The sequence below is a fragment of the Parasteatoda tepidariorum genome, chromosome 2 (assembly GCF_982258835.1).
Source record: "Parasteatoda tepidariorum strain Cologne lab strain chromosome 2, Ptep-v5.0, whole genome shotgun sequence".
Classification (NCBI taxonomy): Eukaryota; Metazoa; Arthropoda; class Arachnida; order Araneae; family Theridiidae; genus Parasteatoda; species Parasteatoda tepidariorum.
In genome coordinates, this window is record NC_141756.1 from 115626329 (window position 1) to 115653840 (window position 27512).

The 27512-nt window shown below is 27.8% G+C and overlaps 1 protein-coding gene across 19 annotated transcripts; it reads left to right on the forward strand.

Moving 5' to 3' along the window:
• Window positions 1–1086: 1086 nt before the first annotated feature.
• LOC147816084 (uncharacterized) lies at window positions 1087–25632 on the forward strand. Of its 19 annotated transcripts, XM_087158131.1 has the most exons (11): window positions 1098–1411; window positions 2631–2757; window positions 4960–5089; window positions 8014–8100; window positions 10182–10200; window positions 10307–10395; window positions 10922–11065; window positions 13500–13597; window positions 17563–17771; window positions 20725–20973; window positions 25403–25632. In XM_087158131.1, the coding sequence occupies exons 8-10, from the start codon at window positions 13571–13573 to the stop codon at window positions 20846–20848; spliced, it is 360 nt and encodes a 119-aa protein (XP_087014257.1). In that variant the 5' UTR covers window positions 1098–1411; window positions 2631–2757; window positions 4960–5089; window positions 8014–8100; window positions 10182–10200; window positions 10307–10395; window positions 10922–11065; window positions 13500–13570; the 3' UTR covers window positions 20849–20973; window positions 25403–25632. The 19 variants fall into 19 exon arrangements, 18 of the variants coding, with proteins under 18 accessions (XP_087014242.1, XP_087014245.1, XP_087014246.1 ...); XM_087158119.1 differs by lacking the exon at window positions 10922–11065 and having other exon boundaries at window positions 1092–1411; window positions 13500–13535; XM_087158120.1 differs by lacking the exons at window positions 10182–10200; window positions 10922–11065 and adding an exon at window positions 6256–6385 and having other exon boundaries at window positions 1095–1411; window positions 13500–13535.
• The last annotated feature ends 1880 nt before the right edge of the window (window positions 25633–27512 follow it).

A 27512-nucleotide genomic window follows, 5' to 3' on the forward strand; every position in this document is an offset into this window, starting at 1 on the left:
CTGCTGGGAACCGTGTCTTAACGATCAGTCCACTGCGGGACATAGTCGTAGATATAGTATCATTTTCGATAAGTTCCTCCTCTGATGTTATGCTTACGAGGTGATGTGTGAACAAACTTAATATTCTAAGAAGTTTTATTGTTGTGATTTGTGTTTAAATGTACTCTTAATAATTTTACCATTCAAAAGAGTTTTCTACAATTTATAAATTCTAACAGGTCGTGAGCTTTAAACAAATTTAAGAACAATAATATCACAACATAAATAAAGGGTAGGGTTTGCCATGTTTTGAATGTTATCCCTTATTTTACTATATTAGTGCACAATATCCTCAACGAAATCGAAAATGACCTGAAAGCCCTAGAGATTAAAATCTGGAAGGGAGGTTGTCAGGGATATGAGTCGCTGGCTTTTGTGAGCTGTTGCCGCAGACAAGGCCTGCAAGGGGCTATCACGCAAACAAAGAAAAAGAAGTGTACAATAACACTGCAATGTTATTTTCAATTTCGTAATTGTATTATAGCTTGCTAGTGGAGTTTTCCAAATTCATTTTTTCTTTGTTTCGTTGAAATTTAAATTGAAAGAACGCTTTATAATGCAATATTGGATGGCACGACTCTCCACACACTATTAGCGAAAGCATGCGTTGTCATAGGTTCTGCTCTACGCCACCTGTGTCCCGCAGTGAACTGATAGTAAAGACACGGTTCCCAGTAGAACACCGAAGTCAAGCAAAACAGTCTGCGGTCTGTAAGCGTGTAGATCACCATTTTGATTAGTCTGAGTAGGGACTGAGGGTGAGCGGTATTGGTCCTCGTGAAACTGTTCTGCAGTAAAGTATTCGACTTCGCGCGCAGGTCGTCTATCTACCAAAGCAGGTTAGCCATCCCCTCAGCAGAGAATTAGAATTGAGATGGCATGTCTTCGTATCATCTTCCGGGATGTCTCCTAGACCGTGCAGCTTGTGGGAGCGGAGTTATAGTCCATGCCAACCGTCATCTATCAAAAGGTACTTCATGATTGAATCAAGTTAGCATGTCTTATATACCTGAATTGATATACTGAATTGATGTTTAACTGTTAACATTTACTGTATTGATGTTTAAATTCGTAGTGGTAGTTACGCCACAAGCTCTAGTGCTATGTAAATAAAGTACCTACATACCTACGCCACCTATAGCTACTACGTCTCCACAAAGCTTTGAAAGTTAAAAGCTTGTTTTAAATCGCACAGACATATGCAGCAGCAAGCAACTTAGCAAAACAAAAAATTTGATCCCTTTCTGATTCAAGATTCTAGTTATTATTTAGTCTTTCTAAAATAAATATAGGACAATAACTTTTCTAATGAATATAATTCCGAATTAGGATGAGTGTTCCTACTTTTAATGATGCAACTGATGAAAAGCAGGTTGAGTTTAATTTTTTATGTATTCTGTAATCAGCATTTGGGTATGGGACTGTTTTTCTCATATTTCTTTTAGTTATGGTATCCGAGTGATTTTTATTAATTCATTCGACTTTAATATGAAATCAAATTATATTATTAATTATAACTATTATTTTTTATAGTAAATGATACAGTTACAAGTCAAATGACACTCATATCTTTTGTGAGGTCTGTCAAAAAATTTTATAAAGCTATCGATTTTTACTAAACTTTGCGTTAATTCATTAAAATTAAGTGTTTGAAGTATTAAAATTAAATTTTAAAAATAAAACTGGGTTTCAAGACAAAAAATATTGTGATTGATCTATTTTCAAAACAAAATATTGGTGCAGAATTACTTGGGGATAATTTCATTTTGGTGCTATTCAGTTTCCTAAGTTTTTTCAGTAGTGGAAAAAAATTGTCGGCTTTCTCTTTTGTAAACAATTAGTTTTATAATCATAAACGAATGATTATTTGCTTTTATATAGTACATAGGTTAAATCCTAAAAATTTTCAGGTAGGAACAGCAAAAACAAAAAAATTATCAGAAATTAATAATTTTCTGTAATAAGCTATAGGATAAGGTACTAAACAAGAAAAATAGCAGTCTTGGTTATTATTAAAATAAAGTGCTTTTATTATTTTAAGTATTTATTAAAGTGAGTTTATGATAACATGGTAGGAGAATAATAATTCTAGTCCCAAACTTGTTTAAAATAATATTTTTAGTGAAAATGTTTAAGTACATCCTTAGTCCTTAATTGCTTTTTAAATTATATATTATCCATTACTGCCAAGTATTAACTGTAAAATATATATATTATTTAATTGTATCAGCTATAAGTAGTAAACATGCAAATAAATTATGGGCTGCTAATTTTTAACAGGTTTTGTTTATTTTCATCTCTTTTAACCACTAAAAACCTACTTTTTATCATGTTATGGTGAAACTGGTTATTAAAATCTAGCCTGAACCATATAATTCCAAATGTTATTTGAGTGTTCCAGCTATTAATTAAAATCTAGCCTGAACCATATAATTCCAAATGTTATTTGAGTGTTCCAGCTATTAAAAAAGTGCTTGATTCCAAAAAGATCAGTTTTAAAAAACAGCTCTAAGGGTAGAAACATATTACTGAATAAAAAGTTAAAATCTCTTTTTCTGCCCATTATTGAGATTTATAATTTTATTCTTTAGTGTCATGATCGTCATAGCTATTTGCATAGTCTTGGAGGCAATATTTGATAGGAGAATTCAGATGAAGGATTTCTGACTGATTTAGAAGATGTGATTGGCTGTTGTGAATTATGACTTCATGAAGCTGGTAAAGTTGCTGTTTTATTTTTCTGGAAAGAACAAATGATTGTATGATTGGGAGTTTTTTTTTAAAGAATAATTGCTGCATGTGGCCAGTTCCAAATATATCTTAATGAGTAAATATCTACCTGAAAAAGTAGTGTGTAGGAGGGCAATTTCAGTATAATTTTGCCTGATATGTAATCGTTTAAAGGATTAATGGTTACTAGTAATGATACAATATATGTCCTATGGCACATACGAGCAGGATTGGAAAAAAAATTTATTTTGTCAGGGTTAAATTGGATTTTTTCATCATTTCTTTTATTCATTAAAGTCTTAGAGCTGCATGAATGAATACCATTAATTTTATTAATATTAAAATAGATATTAATACATTTTATTATCAATATCATTTACATTGATAAATTAGCAATAATTTTTTAATGAGAGTTATAGGGTTCAATTACCTTTTGTAGGATTTACATATTCTGTTTTAGGATAGATTTATAAAAACTACTAAATGTTTAAGTGAAGAAATGAGTTATTTATTTTTATTCAATTGAAAGTCAATTTTCAAAGTAAATTCTTAACGTGGGGAATGTATTTATGCAATTGTGCATTACATTACTTTTCTAACAGTGTTATTGTGTCCTTTTTTATGTATAGTCAAAGCGTTCTTCTAGTATAAGCTCTACTATTTCAACAACAAGGGTTATATGAGAACAAGAATTTTGAATTGAAGTATTTTACCAGTTAAAAGGGGCTATTTTTTAAAAGTATCATTTTAAACTATGTAATTAGACTCACTGTTTAGGAAAATAGTATTTAAAATACACTTTTTAAAAAAAATATTTTCCTTTTTCATTGAAATGTGATTCTAATCATATTTTATATTGTATCTTGTTACTGGTTTTAATTATATTGTGAATTAGTATCTCAAATTTTTGTGAGAATATGTTAGTACATTATTTCCACTTTCTAATAATACATATTTAATTAAAATTTAATGAACAGAATATAGAAGTAATGGAAATATAAATATTTCCATGTATGTAGTTTATATTTTGTTCTATTATAAACTTAATATCTTGAGCTGATTTGTTAATAATAAAATGCAATTATGAAAAAACGTGAGTTTTTTTCAAGTGGGTTTTCTCAGGTTGGGTAAAATCAGAACAATCCTGCTTACAAGGGAAGTGGACAGCTTAAAAATTCCTATATAAGCAAAGTTAAACTTAAATTTAAGAGCATTTTTATAAACCTTGGATAGGGCTTATATTAGCTGCCTAACTGGGGTAAAATATGCTCCATTAAAGTTTCTGTTCATTTATTTTTAAACTCGTAGAAATGATGTCCTGAGATTAAATCCCAGCTGGGAAGGTTGAACTATATCTCTATTATTCATTTATTTTATCATATATTTTATTCATTTAATAAATTTTTTATTTATTTAAAACTTAAATTCTTAAGAACAACTAAATTAATAGAAATTTAAAATATTTTTTTAAATTTTTTTAATTAAAATATCTAGGTTATTGAGAAAAAAATTTTAAAATTTGAAATAACGTTTTGTAATCTTTTTAAAATTACAATCTAAAAATTTTATTTTTTATTTAAAATGTATGGATTATTTTAAAAAATTTGAAATTCAAAATTTAAATGAAAATTGTATAATTCTTTTTTAAATAATCCATACATTTTAATTAAAAAATAAATATCTTTTAATTTTTTATGTTTTTAAAAATTTAATTTTTAAAAAAAATACATTTAAATTAAAAAATAATTATTTATAAATTGAATAAAGCATATTAGATAGTTATCAATCTTCTTTAGAATAGAAAATTAGAAATAAAATTCAATTGTGCCAGCTGAGATCAGGATCCCCAACTCAAGATCTCTCTGGTAGAAGGCATAGAGCCTAATCATTACAGCACCATTGACATAAGTCTGAAAATTTTGTTAGTTTAAAAATAAATGAACTGAAATTTTAATGGGGCAAATTAGATGTCTAATTTTGTCCCCATCCAAAGTTTTCAAACATGCTCTTCAAGTGAAGTTTAATTTTGTTTTGAGATGTGTACTTCCCTTGTTAGTCTAATTTTTATGTCTTTAATTTTCACCATTACACAAGCTTGTTTATAAAACCAATCAGATTTCTCTTTATATAATAATGTCTCTGTATGCTATAAACTATTTTATTTTAACTAAACAAAGTTTATATTTTTAGAAAATATACTTTAGATGTGTTCAGATTATCATCTTTAGTGACGGAGCATGATGCAAAGAAAGCTGAAGCTAAAGTTATTAAGCAAGTAGATCATCCTTTCCTAAGCAGTTTAACGTATCCAGGACTGCAAGTTAGTATACGCAATTCTGATATAGCATATTATTGGTGCAAAACTTATATCATATTTATATTTAAAAAGTGTGTTGATTAAAAGGTTCTCTGTAATAATGTGTATCTAATTGTGTTTCAAGGTAATTTGTTAAACTCTATTGACATTATACGGTTTTAATTAGTGAACGTATTTAAGTTTCATTAAAAGCTTAAGAAGAAAATTTTTAAATTTAAATTGAAAAGCTTATTTGTTAAGTGATAAAGTTTTTTTTTTTCAATCCATTAATTGACTGCACAATTTATTTAAGAAAGTAGTAATATAACAATTTGTTTTTTTATTGCTACATTAATGATCTGTTAAATCATATCTGTCCTCTTAAATCAAATTAGATATGTTTTCTAAAAATCGTGCATTCCTTAAAGTTTTTAGGATTATAATTAGTTTTTTGGTTTATTCCATGTAGCATAATTTCAATCTATAATGGCAAGATATTTCCTCAAATCTATGATTTTTCATTTATTTTATAATTTTTTTTTTATTCTCAGGATTGAAAATTTTTTAACTCGCCATTTTTCTACAAGTATTAAAAACTAAGCTAATAAAATTTTAAATCTATGAACTGATAGTGTTTGAGGCTAGGTACTGGCAATTTGGAATTTTCCTCGCAGCATATTAGGGAATCAGTTAGTAATAAATTTTTAATTTTTGTGAAGTTATAAGTTTTGACAATTAAATTGATTTTTGTATGGCCAATTTTTCTTCCTAGGTCTTTCATATTTATACTAATAGTTTTATTTTAATGTAATATAATGTTATTTATTTAACCAGCATTTTACATTTTGAATGTTTTTCAATTTCTATATTTTCTGACCAACTGAGCTATTTGATATAATTTTATTTTTCTGTTAAAAATTTTAAATGATGAAAATATAAGATTAATTATGTTATTCATTATTAAAAAGTACTAAATTTGTTGGACATAAAATTAGTTCCTCAATTCTTTTTCTTTTTTTCTTTCCTACTCATTGTTATTTGTTTGAACTGGAGAAAATAGCTAGGAATTTCGCTCTTCAGTTGACAAAGAAAGGATTTTTAGGTGTTTGATTTGCTTTCTAAACCCCTTATCATTGCAGCTGCTCTATCTAATTAAGCATTGAAAAGTGATTATTCCTCATTACATGCAGGGCTGATTGTGCTCCGGAAAAAATCCAGATTTCCGGAATTTTCGCTGACAGTGATCCGGAAGTTTCCGGAGACCCAGACGTTTCAAAAAATCATTGATCACAGAAGTTTCCGAAAATCAAAATTTCAAAGGTGGGACTTAAAAGCTCAGTTTATTTTAGTTGTTTGTAAGAAAGAGCCGGAGAGATACTTTATAAGCTCATATTCATGATTAATATTCATTTTTTATCAGTAAATAGTTGTTATAATCATAAACTCAAGAAAGAAATATATATTTGTAAATTTTAATTACTTCTCCAGGTCATCGTAGGTATGTGTTAAATCTTAAATATATCTTCAGTAAACTAAGAAATATTGAGAAAATGGAAAAAAACCTTGTTTAAATTTTTTTCTAATTTTTCAATTTAAACTGTTTTTTTTTTTTTTATCTCAAGAATCGGAATTTTGACTTGGGCTCACAATCACCCCTGTAAATATGTTTTTCTTAATAATGTAGTTTATTTTTGGCTCATAGGTAGATGCTTTTAAATTATGAATGGTCAAAATTTTTTTAGTAAACAAAATTTTTAAAACTAGCTTAATGTAAAGCTAAAAGTTTAACTAAATTTAATGTCACTTTGTTCAGTTTTCAATGTTCTGAATAAATTTTATTTATACTGAATGAAATGAAATTAAACTTTGGAATATGTCACTGCTGTTTTAATATAATATTTTAAGTTGTTGGAACTGAAGTTAAACATGCAACATTTTTTTTTGTTAGGAAAAACTAATGTTTATTATGTATTTTTTTTAATAGCAGTTAATTAAAATGTGATTTAAAGTTATATTTGATTACTATAGCAAAAAATGTTTTTGGATCAATTTTTCTTTAATTTGAATATTTTTAAGGATGTTAAGATAATAACACTGTTTTTAATTAAGTCACTATTTATCACTTTTTAAAAAATTTTAATCACTTTTTTCACCACTTTTTCTACAATGTCCTGTGCTGAACCCTGCATTATGCTTTATGTTGAACAACTACACATTTAAGAACTTTTATTAGAATTTTTCCATTGAATTTCTCTTCTTCCAATTTCACAATGAATGTATTTTTTAATGTCATTATTCAAAATATTTATGTGTTTAAATTATAACGTCTCACTTTTAAATATTTATGAGAAAAAGTAATATTTCCATTATTATATGCTCAAAGATTGTTTTTTTAGGAAATTAGCATTTCAAGTTTTCATTTTTTAGTGATAATGTATAAATATATGAAAATATATTTAAAAAAAATAGACATTACAATTAATAAACTATTATTATGAAACAATATGTAACTATAGAAATGCTTTTAGATGCTTTCTTTTATTTAACAGCAAAAGTTAGAAAACTATAATGAACGACAACCATTGAGAAATTTTTCTAACTTTAAAATGTTATTTTTTAATATTATGATAAATACCAAGAAAATGTATGAATTCTATATTTTTGAACACAAATAATTTGCTAGCAGTGTAAATTTTGACAGTTATTATCAGAAAAGTTGTTGAACATTCAACTCATTTCGTACAGAAAGTGTAAACATCAAAGTTTTCATATCCTTTAGTTGGGATTTATGAGATCTGTGAGGTGGGGAATTGTTGCTTCAGCTTTCAGTAATTAATGCCCTTCTTCTCTTAAGCCCTGAAGTGCACTATTTATAATTAAAAATAAATAAATAAAATATCAATGACTACCAATATGTAATTTTTTTCCTTCTTCTCTATGCTCTATAGGACCAGGTTTAGATGTGCCTGCCCCTGACATGGGTACCAGAGAGAGAGAAATGGGTTGAATTGCCAACATTTATGCCCAGACTATAGGTAAGATATTATATTTATTTGCTTACTTAAAAGGTAGTATAGGACTAATATATAGATTTAAAGTAAGAACTGTTTTGTTAATGTTTTTTTTTATTTTATTTTTATTTGAAATGAATCATTCTTAAGATTATGAACAATTCGTAATTCAAACTGCTCAATATAATCTCCTCTGACCAAGAACATGTTAATGCATGACAGGGTTTGCCAAGTGGGCCCACTTTGAAAAAACCCGCCTGGGTTTTATTGGGTGGGCCCACCTTGAAAAAACCTACTTGGAACAATAAGTGGGTTTTTTCAACAACAACAAAAACAACAAATTTTTTTATTAAAACTTAATGATGCACATTTAATTCCATATAATTTTTTGTGCGGAGTAAATTTGTCAAATAGACTTGCATGTTTCATATGATTAAGTTTTTAATATTTGTAAAGTAAAGGAAACACTTGAATCTCTAATTTTATAGTAGTATTGAAAACTTTAAGTGGGTTTTTTCAAAAAAATATTTTAATGAAATTAAATCAAATTTAGTTGCATTCTTTATATATTAATAAACAGGTTATTATTATTAATTCCTATATTTAAAAAAAAATTGGAAATTTTTTTTTCTTTTTTTTAGTAAGGGATACATTAACAAATTTAAACAGTTTTATTTTTCTGGCTTTAAAAAATAAGCTAAAACTTTTTATAAGAGAACTTTTTAAAATTATTTATCTAAAAATGAAATTATTTTCCTAGGATTAATTATTTGAAAAAAATGGGACATGTAACTGATAATTATACATAATTTTAATTTCACTTTCTATTAATCTTATTATAAAAATATGGAACTCCATTAAATATTTATTTCGGTTTTTTATTAAGGTCAGATGAAATTTTAGTTTTTACTGATTATAAATATTTACTGATTATAATTTTATAATAGGTAATATGTATATATATGTGTTTAATAAATATAGTAAATAAATGTGTGAAAGCAAAAAGATTAATCAACTTGTTCCTTTTTTATTTCTGCATTTATCTTTTATAATGTTGAGTAAAAAATTGTGAAACTTCATGTACTTAACAATAAAGAAGATTCAAGTATGTATTGGTGATAATGCGTTATTTAAACTTAATATAAAATACTTATGACAAAATTAAAATAACTTTTTGGATTTATTTCTATTTTTAAGCTTATACTACACTTTTTAATAAAAATATTTACACAGTAATACTTAAAGCTTATGAGCACTAAATGAAAGAACCCAATTTGGTTTTTTCGAATAAAACCCAATTCCCCCCCCCCCCCAGGTTTTTTCTAAAATACCCGGGTTTTTTCAAACCCTACATGATCTTTCACAACAACTTTTTTGCCCTCCTTATTTTAAGAAAAAATATTTAATCATTAAAAACTTTCAACTTATCTTGCTGGTTGGTAATTAATGTATTCATGAGAATGTATTGATCGAAGTATCAAATCTGAAAGAACATAAGTTAATAGAAAGAGAGCAGATGTGGAAAAACATCTGTGTGAATTCTTTTTGTTTTTTGTTTACCAAGTATTACATAATGAGCCTTGATCTCATTGCATCGTATAGTATTTTCTGACATTAATGTTTCTTTAAAGTTATCCTTGTTTACCAAAGCTACTGATTTCCTATCTATATGCAGTAAACAGAAAACAAAAATTTCTGATTTGTCTGGAAGATTCTTTATCATAAATTTCTGTCGGTCAACAGTGTATTTGAGTGGAACTTTTTTCTCAGGAACTTCAAGCATTATTGAAAATTACTTAGTTGAAAATAGATTTTAAGAAAAGAAATTTAAAAAATTCTACTGTTTACTCCTTATGATCACAGTTAATAGAGCCACTTTTCAAATACAGTCTTTAAAATTTTATTTATACTTTCAATAATTCCGAATTTAGAATCTTTTATTCCCCATTCTGACTTGTTTTATGCCACATTCCTTAAAATGGTTGGTTATTTTGTGATACGCCAGACAATTGATCATTACTAAGTTTGATTTAATCTGTGGAAGATTTGAAGAAGAGAAAAAAAAACGCACTTACTCATATTTTTCTTGGAATTTTTTTTTCTAGCGGAATTTATAAAAAAAATGTAAGTTTTTTTTGTTGTCAAAATTTATGTATAACAATAACAATGCAAGTTTATATATAACAATAACAAGTATTTTCTTTAATGTATGCTTTTATCCTCTTATTAGGTCATACAGATATGAATTCCCACGCTTCTATAACTGGTAAACTAATCAATCAAGGTGATATACACGGAAGAATTTCTGCAACTGGAAGAGTAAGATTCTTAAAATGACCCTTTTTTTATAAATGTTTTTTATCCATCTGATACTATGTCAATGTGTTATGTCTAACAGATCGCACATATTGTGGTAAGCATGATTCAGAAATAATACAGTAAAACCTCTCTACAACAATATTTTGGGGACCCAATAAATATATTGTTGTAGAGGGATATGTTGTTATACGAGAGCTTACATACTTTAGGGACACAATAAGATTTTTTTTAAATTTAAATGTTATATATGTATTAACTGTAAATACGTTTATATATTATGTAAAAAAAAATTTTGCAGATTGTTAATTATGGATAAAAATATTAAAAACAATTGAAATAAATCCAGAAAATAGGATCGTAAACATACCTGAAAACCGTTTTTAAAAATAATCTGATATTTTTGTTTGTATATTCATTTTTTTTTTACTGTTAAGTCAACCAACAAAGTATGCATTGAAACCAAAGCATGAAAATGATTTTCTTTTGTGAATCCACCCACCCTCTACAGAAAGAAATTCTCTTTCAGGTGTGATGCTTGCGGTCATTCGTGATCAGCTTTTAACATAAAGGGTAATGTTGCGTCTGTGACTCCTTAAAGAGATAAGGGAGGCAATTCTAAGAATGGAACTTCTTGGGGTGGTCAGCAGTGAGTCTTCGTTTGTCAGAAAAGGTGGAAAAAATGAGATTTTTTCGCATTGTTTGAAAACCAATAATAAATGGAGAAAATATGGTTGAAATTTGGAGAAAAAAAATTATTTTGCAGCGGTCTATTGCTTCAGAGAATATCGTAATATTGAGAGAAACATAACATTAATTCATATGCAAGTTTGTTGGGACCACGAAATATTAACGTAATAAAGGGAGTTATTGTTCTATTGTCTATGTTCTATTATTAGGGAGTTATTGTTGGATTTTGAAGTAGCAAGAGTTCACTGTATTAAAAAAAACCTGGTCAATAAAGAAAAATTGTATCTCTGAAAAAATGTTCATAGTGAAATTTAAAACTTTTATTAAAATGAAATGTCGAGAGCAATTTTTTCCGAACAGAATCAAACCATTGCAAAGAAAATGAAACACAAAAAAAAATTTAAGCTAATAAGCTTAAGAATAAATATAATTATTAGGGCATTGAATAAGTAACATTTGGCTACATCTTTACTCGACTTTCTCGTGTGTATCTTCTGACTTATTTTAGAGAAACATAATGAGAGATTTCTGCAAAAGTTATGTTGTTTTCTAGGCAAGAAGCTGCCCTAGAATTGATGTCACATTTCCAAATGTTATCATGAACGAGGATAAATTTAAAATTATCTTTACTTTTCTGTTACATTAAATTTGGTGTATATGTGTTTGCTTTTAATCAATTTCTAACTTTGTTTTTGGTAAGTGTATTAGAAATTTTAAAAGTTATACAGAATTACAATTTTTTCTAAATTTTCAAACAAATAAAATTGGTAACTATTTTATAAAATGTAGCAAATAGTAATTTATTTTCAATTTCTAAAATTGTTACCAAGCTTTTTTTTTATCTAACTGTTTAAGTTAACAGCTGCCTAGCTAACAAATGGTTACAATTTATCTAAACATTATGTAGTTGAAAATTTTACCCTTACATTTTTATGTTTTTTTAGTATAGTATCCTTATCTTTAGTTAACAATTTAACTTTTTTCTTTTTAAAATTTTAGCGTTTTGCTTTTTCACACAAGAAACTGATTATTCTTACTTTATTGAACAAACAATAGCCGTATTTTAATCGTTTTCGTATTCTTATTAATATTTTGTATTTACCATGTCACTTTTTTTACTTTTTCTGAGTAAAGTATAGGGATGTATTTTTCTTCTTTTATTTATTTTTCACCTTCTATTTGTTCACTGATATGCGTATACTATGCATTTCCCCCTCAAAACTCAAAGAGAAAACGAAGTCAGCATGCCCTTTCTTTATGTTTGCTTGACAGCAGCTTATTGTCAGAAAACAGATTCTTTCCAACACATAGTAGGAAATAAAAACATTTGTCCCTTCCTCCTCTTGCATCCTCTCGACCTAAAAATTTACTCAACTTCAACCTCTTATTCAACTTCATAAATTTACATTTTTGTTTTTTCCTCGATCGTTCTAGTTCTAAATTATGAGAAAACTGATCAAAATTTTTATAACCTATTAATTATGAAACTAAAATGTTTTGTTTGCAAGTGCAGTATTTTTGTATATAGATTTTTATTCATCATGTTATTGTGTGAAGGAAGATGCAAAAATGTTATTCTAAACCTTTTATTTTTATTTGAAAATGAACAATATAAAAGTTACATGGATAAAATATTTATATCTTTAATTATATAGGGTAACTTGAACAGGGTTGCCACTCTACAAGGAGAACAGGGGAAAACTTGGAAATGCCGGGAATTTTGTTTCTTATTTTCTTTTTAAAAATGGTGACCTCTCAATGCATAATCTATGGGATATTTAAGGATGATGTTTCAGCTACATTAAACTATTTCATTTACTATAGCATTAAGTATGTTCAGCTGTTCCAGCAATTTAAATTAATAAATATAGTTAGCTCACACAAGAACACAGAAATTAGTGTGTTTCTTCTTAATATATTGCATATAATACGTACAGGGAATTTTTTTCTCTCCAGATTTGAGTGGCAACTCTGTTAAAATGGTATTATGAAAGGACAGTCTAATGTAGTGATCTGAAAAAAGATTTTGGCACCTTCAATACCTCTTCAACTTAATGCTTTGAAAGTGTTCCCTAAATTTCAAATATGATATCATTATTTAAGTTTTTAATCTGTGCTGTTATAGTTTTTTTTAATGCATTGATAAAAAGAATCATTATCAAATTAAAAATTAGGATGTCATATAGAAACTATAAATTTTATTGTTCAAAGAATATTTATGGCTTATAAGTTGAAAAGGCTTGGAGCCATGCTCTTTTGGCTTTGGTTTACTAAAACTGAATGTTTTTTTTTTTAATGCAAACAAACAAACAATTATCTTTTTTTACATTTGTACAATTTTGGTTGTTTTTATTTTACAAATAATTTGAAAGTAATAATAAGAAAGTGTACTCAATTATGATTATTTGCATTTTCAGGGTGTGTATCACGGACTGGACAATTTTGTGAATGAGGCAAGTTATATGAGTATGATTGGTACAACACCTGGATGGGGGGGGGGACATTCATCATTCAAGTTAGTAACATTTTTTTAATCAATATTTTCTTCTTACTGAACATATATATAGTAAATACATTGCTCTAGTTAAAATTTATACACAATTCAGTATGTTTTTTAAGCTACTCATTTATATCACTACTTTTGATTCTTATTAATATTATACAGAATTGTTCACTAAATTAAACAGGCAAGGTACTTTGTTGTGAATGACCAATAAGTATTAGCTGTTTTGTAAAAGGACAGCAGCTTTGTAAATCTTTTTGTATTTTAAAGTAATGTTTATGCTGTCATCAAATATATCACTCTGTGCAAAATTTCAAATAACTTGTTAAAGTAGTCATATAGCTGGAATGGTGAAAAGCAAATTGGAGTTTAGTTTGATGTTCATGATATTCACTGTTTGTTATGTCATTTAATTGCATAATAATTGTTATGTCAATATATTTATTATTTGATTTAAAAAGAAAAAAAAAATTGTTTTATACTTCATCACCTTGTACTGCACTCTTTCCTAACTCATAATGTAAAATCAAAGTTCAAGCTTATATTATCTTTCTAGAGGAGTAACATACCTTTTGTATAACTCATAAAGTGTTAATTAAGGAGAAAGATGTATAGGGGAGGGTGGCTCACCTTGGGACACTTTTTTATTTTCATTTTATTTTGATCAATTATAGTCAAAATTTTACCTGGTATTCTTGTAACATTTGAAAACATTTTTAACTAGGTTTTGATTTTGTATCTGCCATAGAAAAGATTTTAAAAATGTTTAGTTACCTTGTTATTTGTCCCAAGGTGTACCTCCTAGTGGGACAGTGAAAAAGATGCGAAAAATTAAGTAGAAATTTTCTAAAAATAGTATAACTAAATAAATTTACATTAATTTTGTTAATAAAGTTTTATTTTGTTAATTTCAACTTCTTGTATGCAAATCCAATTGTTCAGAATCAAATACCAAACCTGAAGAATGTTCAAAGCTTTGCTCTTCTTAAATTTTAACAAAATGTCATTTAAATCTATGTATGATTTGTCTCCTTTTTCGGGATAAATAAATGTTGCAGATTGATTCACTCTTCGCAAAACTGATAACTCTTATTCATCTCCATCAACTCTTTCAACACAACCTGCAAAGGCAACATCAGTTCTGTTACCAGCAAATTTGATAAGAGCAAAATCTCCAATATGTAATCTTATTTCACTACTTTTTTGGAGATGAACTTTTTTCTTATTGTTAAATATTTTGTTGTCACTTTCACTGTTCATTTCATTTAAGCTGCAAGCATCATCATCACTGTTATCATTGCATAAATCACTAATTAATGGCTTTCTTCTGGATGTATTTCTCACTAATTCAGAGAGCAATAAATCCTCATTTTCCCAGATTTTTTTTTTTCATTCTCTCATGTTGGAGGAATGTTCATTTGGTTTGGCGAAGCACACTCCTATGTAAGTGCATGTGCATCGCATATTGTTAATCCCTAATGGTACCTGGAGGATTGTTACATTTTTGCAAATCTGTATATTTAAAATATATGGAAAGTTAGAATTTGGCTGCTGTTTTTTTTTAAATTTTTTTTTTAAAGGAAATAAAATGGCAGTTTAGAGTGGTCTTACTAATACTGTAGAATTCAACAGCTTTTGTATAAGTCATTTCCCCTGTTAAAATTTGCGGCAGCTTTTTCAACATTGTTAGCAACAACTGCTGCATTATTTTATACTTTTTGATTCTAATTCTTGTTATTAGTCAAGTCTAGTGAGTTCCTAAAATAAGAAATAATAACTATTAATAAACAAAGATTATCTAAATTAAAAAATGTTTTGCATGCACAATATCTTTGTGTTGAAAATCTTGTTTTAATAAGGATTAATTTTGTATATGTAGGTGGGTCACCTTCATCTGTCCCGCACTATATACTTAATATAAAATTTTAAGCTATCATACTTTTAGGCTTAGTATTAGAACAATTAAATTTGATAACTTCTAAAGGGAAAGCTTTATACTTCATTATATTATCCTTTATTAAAAATAACTTCATTAAAAGTTATTTCTACAACTAATTAAGCATTTATATGAAAGTAATGAAACATGCTTTGAAAATAAAAATCTTAATAAATTCCTACCTGCTTAATCAATAGAAATAAAATATGTTCCAAGGTTAGGTGATGCTGAAATTTATTTGAATCTAAAAGAACTAAAAGATAATTTAAAATTTAAGGCCAAAAATAAAAATGTCCCAAGGTGAGCCACTCTCCGGTACTATTTTACATTAAGCATTCAGTTATATTTTTTACCTACTTGCGAGTACATTATGAAATTCCTATTTCAGAAATAAATTATTTGAATTCAATAGTTTTAAATCAAATTAATTTTTCTAAATGACTATGCATAATAAAAACTCTCATAATAAATGAAATTTACAACTCACTTAGAATCTGATTCATTTTTTACACAGTAAACCAGTTTTTTTTATATTTTAATTTAATGTCTTTTAAAAAAATTTCATTTGGAAAAAGTAGGAAAAGTCACATTTTTAATGCTTCTAAAACTAAAGTATAGTGAATGAAAGAAATTTGATTTAATAAAATCAGAAAATATAATCAAAGGATTATATTTATTAGAAATTTTCTTTTTACCAGTTGGTCAACTTTCAATCATTTTTCCTTCAAAATTTGATATATTTTTTGCCATTTCTTAATTTTATCATTTTCTTTCAGATTTGATTTGAGGTGTAACAGGGTGTGTAGCGTTCTTAAAAAGTGCTTAAAGGTGTTTTTAAAAAGTGCTTAATTTTCCCTTTTTGAAAATGAAATTTCTTTCTTTACCATGTCGATTTTCGCCATGCATTACGCAAAAGCGTGATTTTCTCATTATTCTATTCAAAGTTTTCCTAAATCATTGAACCACAATCTATTTCGGTGTACTCTCGGTTCATAACGTATGAAAGCGCCAATCATTTTACATGTTTGATTAAATACTTGCTTTTGTGCATCTACTCAGCTGATTTTCGATGAGATTATTGCACTCTTATGTGCAACTCTGCTGCATTTTGCAAATTATTCTCAACTTCAGTCCTCATTCCCACCCTCTGATATCGAATAAAGAAATCTCTTGATCATTTTATAATGACTAATGTAATCAAGAAAAGAGTTCATTGTCAGAGACTAGTTATTTTATTACAATCATTTAAAGTCTTTGAAAATTATTTTGCACTTTGTTAATGTATATAGTATTGCTTATTTTTTGTTAAATGATTTGGCTACGCAGCCTGTGTAAAAAGTTTCATATTCAGGGGTGATTGTGTTCCGGAAAAGAGCCGGATTTCCGGATCTTTCGAAGTTTCCGGAAATCCAAAGTCCAGATGCTTCAAGAAATCATCGATTACATATATTTATAAAAATTCTTGTATATTTTATTTAAAAATATTAGAACTAGAATTTATACTTGGCATCTCTTTCATTTGTAAATATTTTTTCTGGTAGAATGATAAATATGATTAGAGATAAAAGTAAACTTACACATAATTATTCATTTAAATTATGCTGCATATAATTCATTTATAATATCATGTTTTGAAAATTTCAATTATTTAAATTTATAAAGATATTAATTTTTTGAATGATTTTGCTCAGAAATTTTCAGGATTTTTGAGTTGGGCCCACAATCACCCCTGCATATTATATCTTATAATATTGTCCAGGTTTCCTCATTATTCTTGCACATAATACTTGCGTATTAAATAGTGTTTTGGTAAAAAATAAGAAAAATAAAAAAGACAACAACAATTTGCTAAAAGTCTATTAAAATAACTAACACTATATAACTATTAAATTAACTAAATTAATTAAAAAAACACTATTAAATAGTGTTTTGGTAAAAATTAAGAAAAATAAAAAAGACAACAACAATTTTAAATATATATTGGTGCCTGAAATATCTTTGTACTAAATTGAGTAGATAATAAATTTATAATTTTTTTTAGGTGTCTTGGATTAGGTTGAAAGATTTTCATCTGTTGACTGTTGGGGAGTATACTTACAAGAGTGACACTCGATTCCAAAGTGTCTACATGCAAATGAGTAGTAATTGGGCACTCCAAATTAAATATCCACAATTGGCAGATGAGGGATTATATGAGTGTCAGGTCACCTCCTTCCCATCCAAGAGTATTTACTTTAGACTGGGTAGTGGGTGAGTCATTTATGATCCAAATTTTCTATCAATATTTGCTTGCAAAACTTTGTAAGAATGGAGTTTGGCTTAAATGTCCCTTTTTTTTTGCCTTAATTTAAATTTATAATTGAAATATTTTCCCTCTCTATTATGTGTGCTATTTCTTACACGTTATGTTATTATTTTTGGTAAAGTATTTTTCCATATATATTCAGTGTTGCCGAGTGGAAGGATAAAAAAACAGATCTTAGGCAGGGATAGAGAGTATAAAATTTATTTATTAATTATTAGACAGAGAACCTTCACGAAATGTTGTGCTTCTCATAAAAAGTTAGGGAAAATCTTGCAAAATAAATCCATAAAATGTTTCATTTTAGGGAATAAGGGAAATCTTAGTAATTGTAATTGGTTTATTAAATAGATCGCACATTCCCATAAAGAGCAAAGGGAAAATGTTTTACTATTAATTCATGCATGCTTGAAAATATATATGTATGTGTGTATATATATATGTGTGTGCGAACACATTAAACAGAGAAGAAATAATTCAAGAAAAGAGAGATTATTAAAGAAAATTGAGAAGTTTTATTTTTCTGCACATAAGCTGCGAAACCCATAAAATAAGATAAAATACAAAAAGAAAAAAAACAAGGGGAAAAATTATTCTTTAAGTAAAGCATTTTTTTTTGTACTTCTTACATATTGTATTGATGTATTTTGCTTCATACAATACAATATTAGAAAGGACTCTGTTCTGTGGATGTAATCATGTAAGCTAACAATGACATTATATATATTTTAAATTTTTTGTTTTCCAACTTTTTAATTTTTGTAATATTTTTAAAAAACTTTTATTTATTAATTTTTCTCCTTTTCCTTAAAAATTTTTTTTTCTTGTATTATTATACACATAAATTTAGTAATACATATATGTATTATTAAATTATTACTATGTATTACTTTTTGTGCTGTATGTATACAGTAGAGTCCTGATTATCCAAGTTTTCGCTTTAGCCGAGCTATCACATATTTCAAGGATTTTTTGTTGTTGTTCTATTTTATTTTTAAAACTACCACCAAAAAAAATTCTGAATTTCATATCGGACACTCAAGAAAACGAAATTCAGCACTTTTTGATCCAATGAAATGCATTAATATTGTCAATAATGAAAATGAATCTCGCTAAGATGAGTACGACAGTTACAATGAAAATCAACATAGAAAAATCTCTCATGCAAATGGACAGATACAGATTTATTTTTAAAAGCTATCGAAAGCTCTATTGAATATGTAGAACGACAAAAAGAGTAAACAACAGCCTTCCTGTTATCTCTAAAAAAATGGCGAAACATTGCTGCAGAAAAGTGCCAAAGTAATGTAAAACAGAAAAGGATTAAGGACTTTTTTGAGTAAAAACTCTTTCATTTTCGTAAAGTATGCTCTTTAAGTGTTTTTAAGTAACATTTTAATTATAATATGAATTGTATGTTGTATGAATTGTATGTTATGTACTCATATAACTTTAGTATTTGTCAAAAATATTGCACTTCTCTCCACTCTTTTTCTTTCCTTTTTTATACTCGCATTAACTGAGTTAGTTGTGGTTCACATTTATTCGAATAATCGGGACTGTACTGTACCCCGACAGAAATATGGCGACATTGTTGCAGAACGTTACCGAGTTCATGCAAAAAGATTTTTCCTTTGAAAAATAAAAAGCAATTACTTTTCTTTTCTACCGAAATTTACAACGTAATCTTCTTAAATTTTACGTAAAATTACTTATGAATTGTGCATTTGAGTGTTTACTTCATGGTGCATAGCGTTTTTAAAAAGTGCATATTTTCAATTTTTGTGATTTAAAAGCTTTTTAAAGGTGCTTTTTTCATTGGCTGTTTTTAAAAAGTGCTTAATTTTCCCTTTTCAGAAATGAGATTTTTTTTCGTGACCGTGTCGATTCGTGACGTATCATGCAAAAGCATGCTTTTCACATTGTTCTATTCAATGTTTTCACAATTCATTTCGCCATACCGTCGGTCCATAGCTTATGAAAGCGCCAATTATTTTACATGTTTGATGAAATACTTGCGAGTCCGTATCTGTGTCTACTGAGCTAGGTTCGGAGAGATTATTGCCTTCTCATGTGCAATTCTGCAAACCGAAAAATCTCTCAATCATTTTATAACGGCTAATGTAATCAAGAAAAAAGTTCTTTGTCAGAAACTAGTTATTTTCTCATTATCATATAAAGTCTTATTTGTATATTTTATAAAATCTTGTTGTAAGTATTATTTTGCACTTTGTTAATGTATATAGTGCTTAAAAAGTACTTAAAAGGTGTTTATTTTTTGTTGAAAGATTTGGCTATGCACTCTATACTCTTTACGGCCATGATTCTGTCGAATTTTTAGCAGTTATTGTGATTGATTTCTCCTTAGTTTTGAAATCCGATATATTTTATACGATGTCATTTATTACTTACCACAACGACCTAATCTCGAAACACACATTTGAGGAGTCCGATTCGCATGATTTTGTTGTCGATCTTTCTTTCGGCAATTACTACTACAGATTTCATGATTTTTAATTATGTTTATTATTGTGATGATTAGTTACTAGTTACAAATTGCAAAGAAGGAAATAATTTGTGCATCCCCCCTAAAAAAATTTAAGAATATCACCCATAATATTAGAATTAAAAATTATTACATGTTCAATTAAAAAAAAAATCATTTAGTTTTTTTTTAAACACAGTGCTTTTGTTATTTTAAATGAGTAACATATATGTTTGTTATCATTGAAAGTATCTTGCAGAAAGATATTAGTATCAGAGAGGTATGTCCCAGAAAGCCCGAAAAAATTCTGCCACAGGGACTGTATATATATATAATCATTCCCTTATTATTACAGAATCTATTATTGACTTTTTTTTACTGATTATTTTTTAATGTTTCACAATACCTGAAGCTAGAATAATGGAAGGTCCAGGTATGTATGCGGAAGTAAGAAGTTCCATCAACCTATCATGTGCCATTGCGGACAGTCCAAAAGCCCCAGCTTATGTATTCTGGTATAGTCACAGTTCAGAAGAGTAGTGGAAATACTGCAGTCAGTAGGCTAAAGATCAGGGACGCACAACCGGAACCGACGAATTCAGGAAACTACACTTGCTCTCCTTCGAATGTGGGTGCAGTCAGTTCCATTGTATATGTGGTCAAAGGTGAGAAACCTTACCCTTAATACTCTAACTGTAGTCCATGCCTAAAAACGGAATCTATAGCAAACATTGAAAGAAAATTGCGATGTCCCCTCGTATATTCAGAAATGTGGTTTTTCTGTGTTTGTTTTTTAGATTGTAGTGTAAGATTAAGTTTCTGGGGTCTCTGTCAGAAAATCTTGACACATTCACAGGTGTTCGAATAGGAGATTCTCCCTCCTGTCTACTTTTTAATATTGCACTTGAGAGAGTTATTCGTGATTCAGGCATCAGTACCAGTGGTCACATTTTTACTAGATCAGTACAACTACTTGCATATGCTGATGATGTTGATATAATTGTTCGTTCCCTGACTGCCCTGAAAGAGGCATTTCTTGCCATTATCCCCTGCAAGGCAAATGGGCATGGTCATAAATATAGAGAAAACAAAATATATGTTATTCTCAAGAAACAGAGTCCCAGACCCCTATCTTGAAATAAACTCTTATAGATTTGAAACAGTGAGGAGTTTTACTTACTTAGGATCAATTATTACCATTGACAACAGAATTACTCCTGAAATAAGAAACCGACTCTATTTGGCGAATAGGGCTGTCTATGGGCTGAGAAAATTTATTAAATCTAGGTTTCTTTCTAAAACAAAGTTTTTAATCTACAAAACTCTTGTCCAGCTAGTCTTGACATACGCTTCTGAAGCTTGGACAATGACAAAATTGGAAGAAAATTGTATCGCAATATTTGAGAGAAAGATCTTGCTGGTTATACTTGGTGGTGTAAATGAAAACAATAACTGGAGAAGGAGATTTAACTTTGAACTGTACAAGATTTATAAACAACCTGATATTATTAAGTACATAAAAATAAATGGAATGAATTGGATCGCCCACGTGATTCGAATGAGTAAACACAATAAAAAAGATACTGCTTTTTAGACCCACTGGAAAAGGAAAGTGGGGAAGGAGGCGGTTGAGATGGGCTGACTCAGTGGAGTCTGATTTTCTCGCAATTAATGAAAAAAATTGGAGATCAAAGATAAATCGGAAGTCGTCATGGAGAAATCTGCAGAGGAAGGCATTGTCTCACATTGGGCTGTCTGGCCAACTATGATGATGATATTGGTTTTTCTGTGTTTTGGCAGAATTCCTTTTTATTTATTTTTTCAATTTAATTAAAGATTATCTCTTTCCTGAATTCTTGAAAAAAGATCTGGTTTTTTTGCGCTTTTTAGTGTATATGCAAAAACAATTTAAAATTACTTTCAGGTGATTTAAAATCACAGGTCGTAATTTGTATTGACAATATTTTGAATTGAAAACCATGATCTATATTCATGGGAGTTCAAATTACACATCACAATTCATATTCCCATGATTTAAAAATTTCACATAAGGATTCCGATTTATCCAATTTAAAATCAAGATTTTTATCAATTTAAAATCAAGATTACACAATATAATAAAGAGTCTCGCATTGATATATTTATTTAAAGGCTATTAATATTCTGTGGAAATATGTTTTCTTCTTTCACTTTTTAATTTTTTGCTCAAATTTATGTATTTTTTCAATTATTTAAAAATTGTTTTGCATATACTTTAGGTATCCATTTTCTGCTTCTTTGGTTTTTACTTTTCTCATCCAGGCTACCTTTATTTACCTTTATTTCCTGTCCTGCAAAATTTTGGTAAATTCCTAACATTAGTTTTAACTATTCAGTTCACAGCCTTTATTCTCTTGGTATATTATTTTGCTATGATAAGATAAACTTTTAATGGTTCACTGTTAGTTGCCAAATACACTTGTTAATTTCTTCAATTCTGTAAAAACTCTTAGATTGTCAATTAGTGCCTTCTTCCACTGAGATTTTCAAAATTTAAAGATGACTAATTAAAATTATAAATTAAATTAATGTCAAACAGTTAGGTAAGACTTAAATAAGTTCTTTCCCTGAAGAATCTCAATTTCATTGAAAGTGTAGCTTAGAACTCCTCTTACACTAAGTTCTTCAATTGAAAGAAGAGTTGAATTTCGACTCTTGAAATAGGCTATATATTTTGATGCCATAAACTTTTCACAGTTTTTTTTATGCTTAAACTTTTTTCTATTTCAATCCTTAATTTTACTTAATTTAAAAAGCCTTAACGCTTTTATATAAAATATTATATAATAGTTCAAATACTAAGTTATTGTCAAACATGAGGATGTTATATGCACTATGTTATGTGCTTTAAATGTTCACTATTTATGCAAAAATACCTTTCTATTTTTAAAAATAACCTAGAATAATTTTTGTTAATGAATTTTAAGATGTCAGATTATTGTTAACCATAAACTTATAAAAAATTATCGGAATAGCAGTCACATCTAATCAATTTATTATGAATTATGTGATTTATTAGTTTGAATTATGTGATTTACACTATGTAAAAGTTACTAATTATTACATGATTAAGACTATTAAATTGCCATGTGTAAGTAAACTGCATTTTATTTCAAAAATATTTCATAAAATCATTAAAAAATTATTTAGAATGTTTGCAAATTATTTTGAGGATAGATAAATATGATTAAAGCACTTAATTTTTTTATTCTTTGTTAAAATAATTGTGCTATTTCAATTGTTACATTTTAAAATGCATCTTTCCTTTTTCTTAAATTCATTCTCAACTTATCTAGAGTTTCATTATACTGCAAATTAGTGAAGCTGAAAAATATTCCATTTTTAAAATTTATTCTTAGATTTTATCCTTTGTGTTAATAGATTAGGCAGAGCATGTTTTTAATGGCTCATCTCATCAAAATAAAGATTAACTGTATTCTGAATCATTTAGCATAAGGCTGTTGCTCAAGGTCAACTCATTATAGTCAAAATTTACAACAATCACACAATTTTCTCTGTGTCTTATCCCTTTAGAGAGACCGTAAAAAACCTTTTTTTATAGTATCTCATAGTTACGACTCTATTGGATTTTTCCAGTTTTTCCTGGTCTACTGGTTTAATAAAAATTCTCCTGGTTTTTTCACCTTTTAGAAAATTCGATAAAATTGAGTAGGTTTCGTAAAAAATCCCAATTGAAATAGATATTTTGCACATATTATTACTTCCTTGAATATTAAAATAAGTATTATATATAATAAAGGTAGTCTCTTATATAAAAATCAGTTTAAAACTGCTTTTGACCTAAAATATTCAGTTTATTTTTATCAGAACTCCCTTTTTAAATTAATTAAAAAATACTTTAACTACCTTTGATGAATTAAATGCCTCTTACTATTCAAAATTGTGTGTAAACATAAACATTTTAAGTTCATCTAATGTCAATCCTAGATACGCAATATTGCATTCTTTCTATTTTGATAACTATAAAAATCTCTAAAATTCCCTATGCGTAAAGTATTTACATTATGCAACAATTATTATGAAATTTATATTTCTTAAAATCTATTGGATTTTTTCCTATCCATCTTGCCAGCTATGGTATCTATATTAAATCTTCCTAGTATTGTTGTAGTCTACTGAACAAAGTATTTGAAAATTTGGGGCGAATTTTTGTATGGGGGCCAAAATTTGCTCTTGTAGACACTTTCCAAATTTCAGGATGATACGTTCAATGATTCTTGAGTTATGAGAGAGACAAACAGGCAAACTCTTCCTTTTATTATTATAGATAATACAAAGTATACCCCTTTTTAAAAGAACTCATACCTGCCAAGTCTCCTGTTTTGTAACGAAGACTCCTGTATTTTAGGACTATCTCCTGTTTACCTGTATATTCTCGAATTTCCCCATATTTATTGAAGAATTTTTTAAAAAAATGTTTGATAAAATATCCATTGATGGCTAAAATACTTCTCTTATTCATCAACAGAGGGTGCTAATGCCAGTACTGCAGTATGTTGAGTGTTAATTGTTTAACTTGAGCCGTGATGGCTCAAGGGATAGAGCGTTCACCTTCTAATGAGGTAAACCCAGCTTTCAATCGAGCGATGACTGGTCGATACGCATTCCGCATCCGGCTGGCGCCGACCACAGTTCTGAAATATCCTCAGTGGTAGACGGATCAAGGATTAGATTCCCCTTCCTTGATGGGAGGTTCTCGTTTTCTTCCTCTCCATCTAACTCAAATGCGAGTTGATTGCATCAAAAAGCCCTCCTTAAAGGCAAATTTCTCCCACTACTTGATCCATGGGTTCTCTTGTCTTCTGGATTAGGTACAAAATTATAAGGCAACAAAGTTGAACATCACTAGTCGTTAACCCAAAATTGGGTCGGTTAGTAAAATCTTTGTTAATTTATTTCTCCAATGTTGGCAGGTATGAAAACTGTCCTAACATATAAATATATTGTTTAAATTCAAACATGTATTACTTATTCCTTAACATGCAAATTTATTATATAAACATATTTTTTATATGAAGTGTTTTCTTTTTAAAGGGTACAGAATTGAGCAGTGGAGAAGTAGATCTATGTCATCCCTCACTGTTTTCTTTCCCCATTTTGGAGATGATTTCCTTTCTTGTGGATTATCAGTGCAGCATTTATTGGATCGTATCATCCAATTTTTGACTGGAGTGTTTTCAAATTGCAATTTTGTCTCAAGCAAGGAAAGTTCCAGACTACTTTATTTCCCATCAAGTTTTGATTTTTCACATCTAAAATAATAATAGCATTAAGATTGTTCAGAAGATATTCCAAAATAATTAGCAATTTCTGCTCCTAATACTACTTGAAAATGATAAAATACTATTAATATTTCTTTCAAAGTACATAAAATGCTAGTGGAATCAAAACCTTCAAGTAAATTTTCTATGTTTAAATTCCCGTTTAACTTTTATTTTATATATAAATGAAAAACGAAATTTTATTAGAATTACTATCTGATTAGTTGAAGTTATTTTAAGATGAATTTTTTTTCTTTAAATAAATTTTAGCTTAAACTGGAAATTTGTGCATGGTTTAATATAAGTATCAATTTAACTTCCTATCATTTCTTTACATCATCTCAATATTTTTTTGTATGATGTTAGAAAAGATATAAATTCATTAATCACACATTATTACTGTCATTCTCATTTTTTAACAAATCTTTTAACATTGCTTGCCTTTGTTCGTTAAAATTAACTGAAATTTATTTATTTTAGTGTTTGAGAAGTTATTGCTTAAATTAAAATTTGGTTACATATGATAGTTTGTTACGTTTTTACTTTGAAAAATCTCATTTGTGTTTATGGAGAACAGTTGCGCTATGTAGTTATTAAATTGTTATTTATATTATACAGTTATTAATTGATGAATAACATCCCTGTATTTTATTCAAATTCTTGTTTTAATATTTTATAAGCAGTTCAGACAGGTAAATTGCAATTTATTTTGGAATATCTTTTCATGTGTCTTACTCTAATCATGTCTTTTTATAGAATCTCATTTTATTTTTTAAGAAAAATTGTATTTTAGTACATTGAAATGTGATTTTAGTGACTATTTTGATTTTGTTTATTCTATGAATTCAACTTGTTTATATATATATTTGCATTTACATATTTTTGTTAACCGTTTTTCGAATGTGTTATGTTTCCCCCTAGTATTTATTTTTAATCTTATTCAGATTTATTATAATAGACTAGTCAATTACTAGTCATGAAAAAGTCATTGAAGTAATATGTGTTATAATTAGGGTTGCAAGTTTGTCAGGGAGTGAATTTTCATGCTGATTTCCATGATTATTATTCTTAAATCCAGAATTCTTTTGAAGTGCTGTGATTTGTGCAAAAATTGTTTAAACAGAGAAGTTTTTTCACATTATTCTAATTCAACAACACTAATTCTAACAATAATTACTACTTCTCTGCAGCTTTAAAATTGATAATTTTTTATTGATGAAATGTTTAGGAAAATATATCAATAGCAATTTCACATGAAAATAGTTCAGAGATAGTCCAAATCTTATTAAATAAGGTGGTCTTACTATCTTTTCAATTGTAAATTAATAAGAGCAACATGCATTCCAAATAGTGCAATAAGCTCTTACTTTACCAGAAATTAATTGAAATGACAATTAACTCAGTGGCACAGGCTTTATGGCCAGGACTGTGAAATTTATAAAAACTTTGCATTAAAAATGTATAGAAATGTTAGCAAACAAATATTTGATGAACGGAAAAACATATCAAGAATAATTTAACAATTTGCAATATTCCTTTGAAAATCTGTTTATATGAATAAATTTAACGTTACATAAAATTAAATTAAATCTAACAATTTTTTCTGCTCTTTTATGTGCTTATATTTGTATTCCTCGGAAATTTCTAAATTTTATGTGAAATTTGACGACAAACTTGCAACCCTAATTATGATCAATTTAAAAACACATATAATTCGTTGTTAAATGATCAAAAGAAATTCTTGATCTTTAAGAATTCGTGAAATAATTTTTCAGCAAACTGGTTTTTAGTATTTGTGTTTCGCATGTCATGTTGTTCTATTTGTTTATTATTTAATTAAAAGTTAAAGCAAGCCTCATTTATAATTATCAATTTAAAGCTTT

What these genes read in the sequence shown, in the direction of transcription:
- LOC147816084 (XM_087158116.1), top strand. Translation starts at nt 1,389, where the DNA reads ATGATGCAACTGATGAAAAGCAG. An exon ending in ATGCAACTGATGAAAAGCAG is followed by an intron (nt 1,412 to 4,959) that starts GTTGAGTTTAAT and finishes TTATATTTTTAG; the next exon opens with AAAATATACTTTAGATGTGT. An exon ending in TGGACAATTTTGTGAATGAG is followed by an intron (nt 13,536 to 17,562) that starts GCAAGTTATATG and finishes AATTTTTTTTAG; the next exon opens with GTGTCTTGGATTAGGTTGAA.